Raw genomic sequence first — 12,740 nt, forward strand, 5'->3', positions numbered from 1 at the left:
CGGCAGGTAAATTCTCGAATTTGTAAATTTTAAGAAAATACGTATGGAAAAATTTGAGTACAAAGTACTAATTAATGTTGTCTTGTACAGCTTACGCGAACCAACGTCGAAAGTTCGACCAATTCATGAGCCAAATTAGGGAGTTTGATCCGGCCCACATTGCATGGTGCGATCAGATTCCAAGAGAAAAATGGACAAAGGCTTATGATGAAGGGAGGAGATATGGATCGATGACGACAAATTTAGTCGAATCGGTCAACGGGATCCTGAAGGGTTTCCGTGGTCTACCAATAGCAGCCATGGTCGACAAGATATTCTATCGGTTGGTGCACTATTTTGATACGAGAAGAACAATGTATAGGATGCAGAAAGACAACCAGTGGAAATATACGGAATTTGCTGGTGTCACGCTCCGGAAGAACAATCAAAAAGCAAATAGGCATGTCGTCACGTGTTTCGACTCTGATAGAGGCGTTTTCGAAGTGACAACCGGACGTGATGCATCCAGAGGTTCGGGGGGCCACAAACACATAGTGCGCCTACACTTGAGAACGTGCACATGTGGGAAATTTGAAGGATTGAAAATCCCATGTTCACACGTCATGGCAGCATGTCAAGCGTATGGCATTGATTACGAACCATACGTAGATGAATTCTATACTTTAGAGAAAACCCTTCGGTGCTATCAGTATATGTTTAATCCGTTGGGGCATCTTCATTACGAGCTTGAACCTGAAGAACCGCCATTAGTGCCGGACCCGAGTCGTATTCGGAAGAAAGGAAGGCCCCGTACATCACGGATCCGGAATGAGATGGATTGGAGAAGCGCGAGCGATGAGCTCTTCGCGAAATCATTGCACACACTGCGGAAAATCGGGGCACAATAGGAAAACTTGTGCACATAGATCGGCCGGAGAGTAGATCATACTTGCTCGATCCTTATGTATTTCATTCCTATGCGTTGTAAGGATGATCGTATTTCTATGTTATAAAATCTCTTTGTCTTCTCAAGTCATCAAATGAATATCTTCATATGGGAAAAAAATTGTATCATGAAATAATTTCTATGTTATAAAATAATTTCTATCGTTGTATCGATCCTGGGAAATCAACGAATAACGGATGTTGGCGCGTAAAAAAGACACGGGGCGTGACAAGTATCATGAATTTTTGTAATGTTAAAATATCACAATTGCACGATATTTATTCAATTTATGTGTTTCATGTTATATATACATATGGGAATTTGTTGTAATGTTATAATATCACAATTGTGTAGATATGGCACGGAGTACTTACATTCAGCCGGGCCCAGAGGATGATTCCCTACTTACTGGGCGGGCCGGACATAGATCTCAGGCTATATGGGACGCTAAGGTAATTGAAGATTTTTCGGTTGATCCGTACTTTGTAACAATATCATCAAAATTGCCACTAATTGTTCATGTTACATGTCACGGATACCTCCGACAGAAGCCCTTCGATGTCGGCGAGCGATGCTACACGTAGGTGATCTTGATCCGCGGATAGTCCCGTATCTGCAAGCTTCGGGGATTTTTGGCGTTTATATGATGGGATTCGTGCAGCTGGATTGGCACTTAATTACCGCATTGGTCGAGCGGTGGAGGCCCGAGACCCACACCTTCCATATGCCGGAAGGTGAATGCACTATCACGCTCGAGGATATTGCGGTGTTGACGTGCCTTCCTATAGATGGACGTGCATTCATCGGCCCTAGTGTTCTGCATTGGCCCACCGTATGTGACGATCTACTCGGTGCTCACCCGGCCCGGTTGCGGGGCACACAGATCGGTTTGAGCTGGTTGAGACGGCGCTTTGAAGAGCTTCCGCCGCACGCCGATGACGTCGCTATAGTGCAGCATTCCCGGGCTTTCATTCTCCGTCCGCTAGGAGGATCTATTTTCTCGGACAAATCAGGTGCCCGAGTTAGTTTGCTGTTTCTTCCATTATTGGCGAACCTTAACGTCCCTACGCGGTATAGTTGGGGTTCAGCAGCACTTGCATGGTTGTACCGAGAGTTATGTCGTGCAACCGACCCGGAGACGAAGCAAATGGGCGGTGCCTTACATATCTTGCAGCTTTGGGCGTGGGAGCGCTTCAGATGTGTCTCCCCATCCTTGACGGTTGAGGTTCCTTTAGGACTTGCACCTTTCGGTAGTCGGTATGTGATCTATTATATTTTTAGTTCATGCGTTATTAATTCCTTCCAGTGCGTATAATATATGAAAATTTAATGTTTTTTGTTTATGCGGTTGGAGTCACGGTCGAAGTACGACGGAGATCCCCACGCATACGTTGGTACATCTGCGCTACCAACTTGATAGATTGGCATCCGAAGATGTAAGTAATGATAGCAACGAATGAGTTTAATATAATGTTAGCTTTTAAATTAATTCTTCATTTAATTTCAAATGTTTTATTATGATAACAGATTATTTGGGAGCCCTATGGTGGCGACATTCTGGAGAATGTACCGGCTACGCTTGCTTGGGGACGGGATATTTGGAGGGCTCGTGTGCCACTCATCCGTTTTTGGATAGTTGAGTGGCATTATCCAGATCGGGTACTTCGCCGGTTTGGTATGCAGCGGGCGATACCTACTCCTCCCCGCGATCACACAAGGTTGCATGATATTGATAATAGGCCACCCGGGACGGATTGGGCAGCTAAACACGGACGATTGATCGCTATATGGGACAGGCGTACCGAATATGTAGTCCATGCCGATCCCGCCACGGAGGAACTCCACTTTCACTCGGGATATATGGAGTGGTTCCGCAGACATACACGGAAGTGGATTTCTATTACCGGAGCTGCAATGGGTTCAATGGTTAGTGCAAATACTTTCAATTTAATTCATTAACTATATTTTTACTAACATAAGTTATTGTAATTTTATAACATTTGTTGCTTATCATATCATTACCGGGGTGATGGCGTGGAACAAATTTTACGTATATTAAATTCACGTCCATCTCGTCAGACTTTGGGAGATGTGGGGAGGATAGCTAATGCAATGCTATACGCCCAACATGAGGAGAGACGTCTCACGATGATGCCACCACCCCAACCAAGAACTACTACGGCGGCAACCGTTGGCCCTCACGATGATGATCCGCCTGAGCCTGTTCGGTCGACCCGGAGGACTCCTCGAGGTCATGTAGTTGGCGATGCCGTCCCTTACACTTTCGAGTATCATACGACGGATTCCGCTCCGGGTTTCGCTCCAGGATTAGACCGGACGGGTTTCAATGTTGGATTCACCCCTTTTGCCGCCCCATTTCCCGAGGGATCTACTTTTGCATTTCCCGATCCGAGACTCCAGCTCCTTCTCCTACTTCGTATGTACCCGATTTCCCTCCTTTTTATTCAAGCTTCTCTATAGAAGGATATGTACCGTCCGGGCGGGGCATATTTTCACAAGATATGCCTTCATCATCTACACATCCTCCTCGGTCGAATCCTCCTCCTCGGCCTCCTCCTCGTCCGTACAATACTAGAGCCGCCGAGCACCGAAGAGAGCCACGTTGCGGAACGGGAGGTCATGTAGGAAGACGACATCGTTAGTACATGTAATTGTGACAGTCCGATTATTATCTATTATGAAAATAGCATGTTTTTCATATATCTCAGTACTTTCATTTTATAAATATTCTGAATTAATTACACTAATAAAATAAGCTTCAAAAGAAACAATTTATAAATAAAATAATAATTATTAAAAACTTAACAAAAATAATGATTTCCTTTTTAAAAAAACGCCGAGTAGAACAAAAACGCCCTGAATCGTCCATGGCCGGTTGATTGTGGCAATTTTCTTTTTACAATTTTTTTGGGAGACAATTTGCTGGAAGGGCAAAATCGTCATTTTCTAAAAGTCGTCGGCCAAAATACCCTCAATCGTCCATGGCCGATCGATTATGGTCATTTACTAATTTTTGAGATTTTTTACAATTTTTTTGAAAGACAAATTGCCGGAAGGGCAAAACCGTCATTTTCTAAAAGTCGTCGGCCAAAATAACCTGAATCGTCCATGGCCGGTCGATTATGGTCATTTACTAATTTTTGAGATTTTTTATAATTTTTTTGAAAGACAAATTGCCGGAAGGGCAAAACCGTCATTTTCTAAAAGTCGTCGGCCAAAATACCCCCAATCTTCCATGGCCAGTTGATTATGGTCATTTACTAATTTTTGAGATTTTTTATAATTTTTTTGAAAGACAAATTGCCGGAAGGGCAAAACCGTCATTTTCTAAAAGTCGTCGGCCAAAATAACCTGAATCGTCCATGGCCGATCGATTATGGTCATTTACTAATTTTTGAGATTTTTTATAATTTTTTTAAAAGACAATTTGCCGGAAGGGCAAAATCGTCATTTTCAAAAGTCGTCGACCAAAATACCCCCAATCGTCCATGCCAGTTGATTATGGTCATTTACTAATTTTTGATATTTTTTATAATTTTTTTAAAAGACAATTTGCCAGAAGGGCAAAACCGTCATTTTCTAAAAGTCGTCGGCCAAAATACCCCCAATCGTCCATGGTCAGTTGATTATGGTCATTTACTAATTTTCGAGATTTTTTATAATTTTTTTAAAAGACAATTTGCCGGAAGGGCAAAATCGTCATTTTCAAAAGTCGTCGGCCAAAATACCCCCAATCGTCCATAGCCGATTGATTATGGTCATTTAATAATTTTTGAGATTTTTTATAATTTTTTTAAAAGACAATTTGCCGGAAGGGCAAAACCGTCATTTTCAAAAGTCGTCGGCCAAAATACCCCCAATCGTCCATGCCAGTTGATTATGGTCATTTACTAATTTTTGAGATTTTTTATTATTTTTTTAAAAGACAATTTGCCGGAAGGGAAAAATCGTCATTTTCAAAAGTCGTCGGCCAAAATACCATAAATCGTCTATGGCCAGTTGATTGTGGCCATTTACTAATTTTTAAGATTTTTTACAATTTTTTTGGAGGACAATTTGCCACAAGGGCAAAATCGTCATTTTCTAAAAGTCATCGGCCAAAATACTCCGCATCATCTATGGCCAGTTGAATGTGGCTATTTATTAATTTTTGAGATTTTTTACAATTTTTTTGTAGACAATTTTCCGGAATGGTAAAACTATTATTTTTTAAAAGTCATTGGTCAAAATACCCTGAATCGTGTATGACATGTTCATTATGGCGATTTTTGACATTTTTTTCAATTTTTTTCGAATACAATTTGCCATAAGGGCAAAATCGTCATTTTCAAAATTCGTCGGCGAAAATACCTTGAATTGTCTATCGCTAGTTCAATGTTGCCATTTACTAATTTTTCCAAGCTTTTATAATTTTTTTAGAAAATAATTTCTTACGAGGACGAAATCACCAGGCTAGGATCGGGGCCTGGGGTGGGGAGGGGCGGCAGGACGGCGGGGAAGGGGGGAGGGGGGGAGGGCGGGCGGCGGGGCTTGCCCCGCTCGGTAGTGGGGCTTGCCCCTGCTCTCTCTTTTTTCTTGCTCGGCACTGTGAGTGCCGAGCAAGACCCATTGTGGAGAGAGAGAGAGCGACGATTCGCTCTCTCTCTCTCCACGGTCCTCTGCTCTCTCTCTCTCTCCAAGTGCTCGCACGCTTTAGTGGAGAGAGAGAGAGCAGCTGAATTCTGCTATGCACTAATGCATAGCGAGTTCCCGCTTTGCACCGCACGCTTTAGTGCGAGTTGAATTCTCGCTCTGCACTAAAGCGTGCAGAAAAAAAAAAAAAATAACACACGGTGCAGAGAGAGCAGTTTTTGCTCTCTCTGTTTGCTGTCTTGCTCGGCACTCTGAGTGCCGAGCAAGACAGGTGCTCGGCACTTATAGAGCCGAGCGGCCACTCGGCTCGGCAGTTAAACCGCCGAGCCGGCCCTTCTGCAGTATAATTGCCGAGCGGATGTCCGCTCGGCGTTGTGACCGCCGAGCGGGTTCCGCTCGGCTGTAAGACTACCGAGCGGACCCCTAAACGGTAAATATCTTTTCTCTCCCCTAAAATGGTAAATAAATTTTTTTTTGTATGCAATTTGAAAAAAAGCCCAACATTTGGCGTGAGCGTGTAGAGAGAAGCGTTCTAAATTTGGATGAAGTTTGAGATAAAACCAAGAGTTTTATACGCCATAACATACGTCGAACGAAGGGTTCGAGAAACAGCTGAGGTCATCATCGTCCTACGATCATCGACAAAGATTAGGGTTTGAGATTGAAGCAGAGCGAAAGAGAAGCATCGATCCAACTCAGTTTTCCATGGAACGGCCCCGAGCAAAGATATATCTAGAGGCTTCAACACCACGATTTTTCACTTGATGGGAAGCGCATGTATCAAGGGTCCGATCGGATTAAAAACCCTAAAAAAGTGGCTCATCACGGGCGCTAAATCTCAAGTTGCATGCATTTCCGTCTTATGGAAGAAGGGGACTGTGGGACTAAAAAACTTTGCTGGTTTTTTCTTTTCCTTTGGAAAAGCAGGTGTCGAAAGTCGCACAAAGTTGAATCCTTGAAGCAAAAAGAAAGAGACGGACCTCTCCTTTCTTCTCTTGAGACGGGGGGCGGCAACAGGCTAGCGGGCAGGCAATCAGCGCCGGCGATGGCCACGACGGTTGGGTGGGGGTGGCGGCGAAGAAAGGCAAAAAGTGTTGATATATAGATTAAATCCAGATCGAATATGAATTATTAAATTTTTATTATATGAATATAAAAAAATAAATTAAATAAATCATTATAGATCGAACCATGTTGGACCCAACCCGACGCACTTATTTTGACACCTCTAACTATCACCAATTAGTTATCAATTATTTCTGGCCGATCTTCCAATCAATTTTATGAGTAAAACCTATTAATTATTTTATAGCCGTTTGGCTGGGGATTTATTTTCACTTTTCAGATTTCGAGAATAAAGACAACCCTCGGTAAAAACACATCATCTCGTCTTATTACATCCATCGGTAAAATGCATGTTCACAAATCACAACACCCCACACACCCAAAAACACAAGAAATCGCCTGAAAACATAGTACGACGTCACAATACAAAGAAGGGAAACACTCACTCTGATACGTTCATTATTACTTCTCCCACTACAGCACCCAAACTCACCCCCATTCATCATAATCTTTTCTAATTATAGGACCCGCCCGTGCCGTAGCCCTGCCCGGTCCCGCTGACCCGGGTGTTGTGCGCCGTGGTCCGCCCTGTGCCCGTGTCAGTCCCGATGGGGTGGGACTGCGCCACGCCCTCAACCACCTGTCCAGCCGGCTGCCCCATGCCGTGGCCGGGCAGGGCCGACACCTGGTGCTCCCCGGTAGGGAGGCCAGCCGCCCCCGTGGTGGAGTAGGTGCCGGTGCCGGGGCTGGTGGTCGTGGTGGTGGTGGACATGTGGCCAGTGACGGCGGTGGATTGCTTGGAGGCGGCGTTCTCCTCGCGGGCCATCTGCTTGTTGACCTCGGCCTGCTCCATCCGCTCATGCTTCTTCTCGGTCGCCATCTCCTTCTGAACTGGATCATGGGCCGTCATCTTCTCCACCTGCCACCATAATCCAAAGCCAAACCAATTCATTAGAACACACCCAAAAAAAAAAAAAAAAATGAAAACATTCATTGCGAGACGAGTTGATTCAACCATCGGAGATCGAAAGACGAACCTTCTCCTGGGCGACGGCCTTGGTCTTCTCCATGCCGGCCTTGGCGGAGGCGCCGATGTTGGCCGCCGTCTCCTTGGTGGAAGCCGCCGCGTTCTTCATGGACTGCATTTTCTGCTCAACACTCGGTGGCGGCAAACAACAAACAACAAACAACAGCAGAACCCAAAAAAGAAAGAGTTACTCTCGAATCACGCTCGAATCGGATCACAAGACTTGACTCGAAACTCACTCGCTGATGAAATGAAGATGAGAGGTTCTTGGAATGGTTGGGGCCTTAAATAGTCGCGCGGCGTCTGGTCCACTGGACAGGTGGAGGAGCACCAACGCGCCACGTGGAAGGCGACAAGGGTACGCAGCACTGTACCGAGGACACGCGTCCTTGGACAAAACGGAAGATCTCTGGGGGATCAATGTCGCAGCGATAAAGTTATTATAAGGTAACCGTATGGTAGGTTATGGGGTTCCTTATCCTCTTTGGTCTCGGGCACCGACAGGGAAATGGTGCTGCGAAAATTAAAATAATATAATTTTTTTTAAAATATAATCATCTATTCATCAAAAAAATACTTCACCGTCTACATAAATATTTATTGATGGGAATATTTTACATTTGTTAATACAATTATTTTTTTAATAATTTTCAAATCACTTATTTTTCGTAAAATGACTCAATAAGAGCGAGTCACATGCCAAGAATCATCGACACTCTCCGAAGGTCTCCGTGTCGTGTCCGATACTCTCCCGACACTCTCGGACATACGACCGACACATGATCAGCACTCAAGACACACCAGCAACACACAATACCAACATCCCGACATGCCATTTCGATACTCACGTAGTTAATTTTGAGCATTTTCATTAAATTAGGAGTCAAAATGTTAATTTATAAAAAATATACATATTTAAGTCATACACCTAGCCACCCTAATATTAATATATCTTGCCAAACTAAACATAAAAATAAAAAATTAATTGTGAATCCCTAACAGAAAAAGAATAATAAGAAATTCATTGTTAATATTTTTATAAGAATTTAACGTATCGAAATTCTTTTTTTTTAAATGATGTATACATATATCATGTCTTGTCATATAGTATGTCGATATTGATCTTACTTAGACCACAAGTCTTATATGCTTGTGAGAGGTTACGTGGCAATTCTACGGTCGGTGTGGCTACACGAGGCTGGCCTTTCCTAGGGTTTGGTACCCCGGTCAGTGGGTCGAAAGTCATTTACCATAATATCATGCCTGTGGGTGACATGTACTAACGGGCGAGTCTTGTTTGTTTCTTCGAATTTGTAGTCTGCTTCGACAATATTTGCATTTTTTTTAATATAAAAAAAAAATTCCAAGCACCCTCGTCGCACACATGATTTAGCAGCACGCACACCGAGAAGATGATCAAGATGCAAGTCCGATTTTTTCATTCCTAAGCAGTTAGCATAGCACCTGTTTCTTTGTTAAACTTAAAACACTAATCTTTATCGCAAGAATTTTTTTTTTTTTTCCCTCGAAATGTTAATGTTTGGAAATGGGAGTCTTGGTCAAAGCAAGCCACCCTATTCTATTGCCGGACAAGCTTAGAGAGCCCCTTTCTACTCTACAAGGCTATTCTATATTTTTATGAAATCGTTGTCTTATTTGCCGGCCTTTTAAGATAAGTGGTACTAGGTAAACTAGGCTTCTTTCATCCACATAATCCATAGAGAGATCTATGCGATGAAAGTGTCCGGTTTGAATAGAAGCGGGCTTCCCTTGTTTGTTTTATTATTTCTTTGGGAGATGACCCATTGACATTGAGGTCAATCGCCATGCTCTCGTAGTCCATGCCGTAAATGATGAGTATTCGCCCTTGGTCTATGCAGATTAGGGGCCCGATCGCTTTACACCTCGCGGTGCTTACACCTCTGGCCTATCGAAGTTCCGTTAAAAAAATGCCCATGTGGAAATACTGGTCGGTGGCTTTAAATGTTGGAAAAATATTAGATAAGATGAAAAAAAAACAATTAAAGAAAATATGTTGAAAAAGACGAGAAAAGTGAAAACAGTAGTCCGAGATGTGCAAATACTGTCCTTAAGGATAATTTCGCCTCTCGAAGTACGAAACTCGGTGCATAAGATTCCTAGCGGCTATCATCTTAAGACACAAACAAACCTTCTTATATACTCCGCACTGAATATTAGAAGGAAAAGAATGAATGTTATGTGTATAACCCAGCAAGAAAAGAAAGCTTTTAGAAGAAAAAAAATCTCTCTTTGTAAATTCATTGTATCGCGAAGATTGTCTCTTGAAGTTCTCTTTCATATGCAACCAAAAAGAGAGCCGTTAAGAAATTGTTACAAAACAGTCATGAGTCCGTTATACGACCGTTAGAAAACCGTTATACGACCGTTGTAAAACCGTCATATGTTAATGACAGACAAAAAAAGCGTTACGAATTGATGACGGTAGAAAACCGTTACAATAATAATAGCTTTTAATATTTCAAAACATATTGAAATATCCAACATTAACTTCATTGAATCATTCAGGGATCGACACATGTCCATCGGAGAGGTTTTACAATGCACCTAATATTTTTTTGACGACGGCAGTTAGAGAGAAGAATAAAATCAAGAGGCCCAACCGAAATGAACGCTGAGTAGCTCTTTCCCAGGAAGCTATCAAAACAAGACATCCCATCTTAGCCCTGCATGGACAGCAGCAATGGTGGGTGCTGTGCTTTGCTCCGATGATCGTTGGACCAACGGGAGAAACGCCTTTCGTGTCGGAGATATCACGTGGCAGCGACATGCTGCCTAATTGGTCCATTAAAAGTGAGATGCAAACAAGCAAGTGAACCAAGCGAGATCTGTTCACAACATGAGAACATCGACGATTGGTCGGTTACACCACGTCATAACTGTTGCATGATGTACTTATCACATGAAATACTTTCTCGTTGAATGGACGCTGACGATAGAGTCGATCACTGTAAGAGGCGGCGAGGGTTGGCTAGACAAAGGTACAAAAGCAGAGGCAGTGTGGAGCTGCGGCGTAGGTGAAAGAGAGAAGAGACAAAGAGAGCCATGACGGACAAATTCGTAGCATTGCCGGCTGCAGTTTCAGCGACGACTGAGGGGAGAGTTCTTGCAGTGGTCGGCGGCGAAAGACTCGGGGGAGACGAAGAGCAGGGCGGTGTCTGGGGTGGAGGCGAGCCACGCGCAGGTGGTCGAGGTGAAAGTGTAGCTCGCTGGGTTGGGTCTGGTGACAAGAAAGCATCGCAGCTAGCCGCTCTCTTTGAAGTTAGAAGGCACTGATAATTTGGTGTAGAACCAATATGCAAACATTAAATTTTGTACCATATGTTAATTGGTCTGTCCAATCAGAGAAGTAGACGTTTCCTTAAATTTATAACTATCATTTTAATATGCTGATATATCTCATTTTCTCGGATAGCTTCGAAGAAAAAAAATATATAAACGATAAATTTACATGCGTTACCGAGATTTTTGTTTCTTTCCAACATAAACCTGTTGCCAAATATATAATCATCTATGCAAAGTTGTATACGTATCAATGATGCATTCCATTGATCAAGCTATATCAAATCATACAACAATATTATTTCATTGATGGTTCTAATGCTCTATGTCCAACTATGGTCATGTTTAACGCCCTATGATAAAGGCGATCAAAATTCTCCCTTAACAAAGTCTTCACCTGTATCGGCCGATGGCTCGGCCAAAAAGACATCTTTGCATACTCAACTTCTCAATTGATTCCAAACACACCAACGATGAGTATCAAACCACTAACTTATCCTCCAAATACCCGCAAATTATATCCAGAATTCATCCCATTAATTAACTCTACTAACCAGAACATATATCCTTTCAAAATTCAATTCACCTAGCAAAACACATTTCTTAAACCAAATTTATAAAATAACACATATAACCTTTTCATAATTCATTTCATAACACAAGTTTCCATATCAACACTATTTCAAATGATCATAAAGGTTAAAAATATATGATCCTTCTCTAAGCAATAAACATGTTCGAAGCAGTACTTTTTCCTTTCAAGGAAGTATCAAATCATGTGATGCCTTTTTTTATAACCTGATAATCATGTCTTATTCATATCAATTTGAAGTCATGAGTTCATAAGAACAAAGAAGACGTAAGCACGACTCACCTGGGAATGCCAAAACCAAACAACCAAAGTTACTGGAGTCGATGAACTCGATACTCTACACTATAATTACTTTGCAACATAATTTTCCAACATTAGAATGAATCAGCACATAAAATCTACACTAACTCAAATTTACAGCTTAATCGTGAGAATTTCTTCGATTAAACAAATAAAGGGTTTGGATCTTTAACAGGCGCTATGAAACAAAGTTAACTACCCCCTCTCTATCTATCTATCTATCTATCTACTGATGTTTGTTGATATTGTTGGTTTCTTTTTTGTCAATAAATTTCTCGTATGTCAGGTGCTGAAGGAATGGGAGTGGGCTGACGGCCTAACTATAGAAACATTTGGGCTTGGGCTTTGGACTTGTATTTTGCGTTCCCCGTGTGACGTTAAAAGTTCAATAGACTCAGATGTTAAAATTCTGAGTCTAATCAAGTCATTTTTAGACAAGACTTAATTCCCAATTCGATGTTAAACACGTACTATTGTTGGTTTGTTAACAGTTGTCCAAAAAGTCTTAAACCTATTAGACGTTTGCTAATTCACAGTTCTAAACTTTTTAATTATGTCAAGTGAGTCCTAAACCTTTTCATTTTTTTTTAATTAAGTCCATTTGATCAATTTTCAACGAAAATTACTGACATGAGTGTCGACCATCCTACTAGGCACGGCTGCCGCTGACATGGAGAATTTTAATATTTTCTCAAAATTTTTATTGTTTTCTCTTTTATTTTTTCCTCTTTTTTATTTTCTTCTCTTTTCCTTCATTGTTTTTTTTTTTTTAATTACGGCCAGCGATGGTCATGGTAGTCGCCTGGCCTCTCCCAAATATGGATGAGGCCATTAAGGCCGTGATAGTCTAGGCAAGG

The 12,740-nt window shown here is 42.0% G+C and overlaps 1 protein-coding gene across 2 annotated transcripts; it reads right to left on the reverse strand.

Moving 5' to 3' along the window:
• Positions 1 to 6,945: 6,945 nt before the first annotated feature.
• Positions 6,946 to 7,925, reverse strand: LOC115737769 (18 kDa seed maturation protein). 2 transcript variants are annotated; one of them, XM_048282726.1, is made up of 3 exons: positions 7,681 to 7,925; positions 7,165 to 7,562; positions 6,946 to 7,115 (listed from the first exon to the last, which is right to left on the reverse strand). In XM_048282726.1, coding segments are annotated over exons 1-3 (507 nt in total). In that variant the 5' UTR covers positions 7,789 to 7,925; the 3' UTR covers positions 6,946 to 7,114. The 2 variants fall into 2 exon arrangements, with proteins under 2 accessions (XP_048138683.1, XP_048138682.1); XM_048282725.1 differs by having other exon boundaries at positions 6,946 to 7,562.
• Positions 7,926 to 12,740: the final 4,815 nt, after the last annotated feature.

The sequence above is a fragment of the Rhodamnia argentea genome, chromosome 7, assembly GCF_020921035.1.
Source record: "Rhodamnia argentea isolate NSW1041297 chromosome 7, ASM2092103v1, whole genome shotgun sequence".
NCBI lineage: Eukaryota > Viridiplantae > Streptophyta > Magnoliopsida > Myrtales > Myrtaceae > Rhodamnia > Rhodamnia argentea.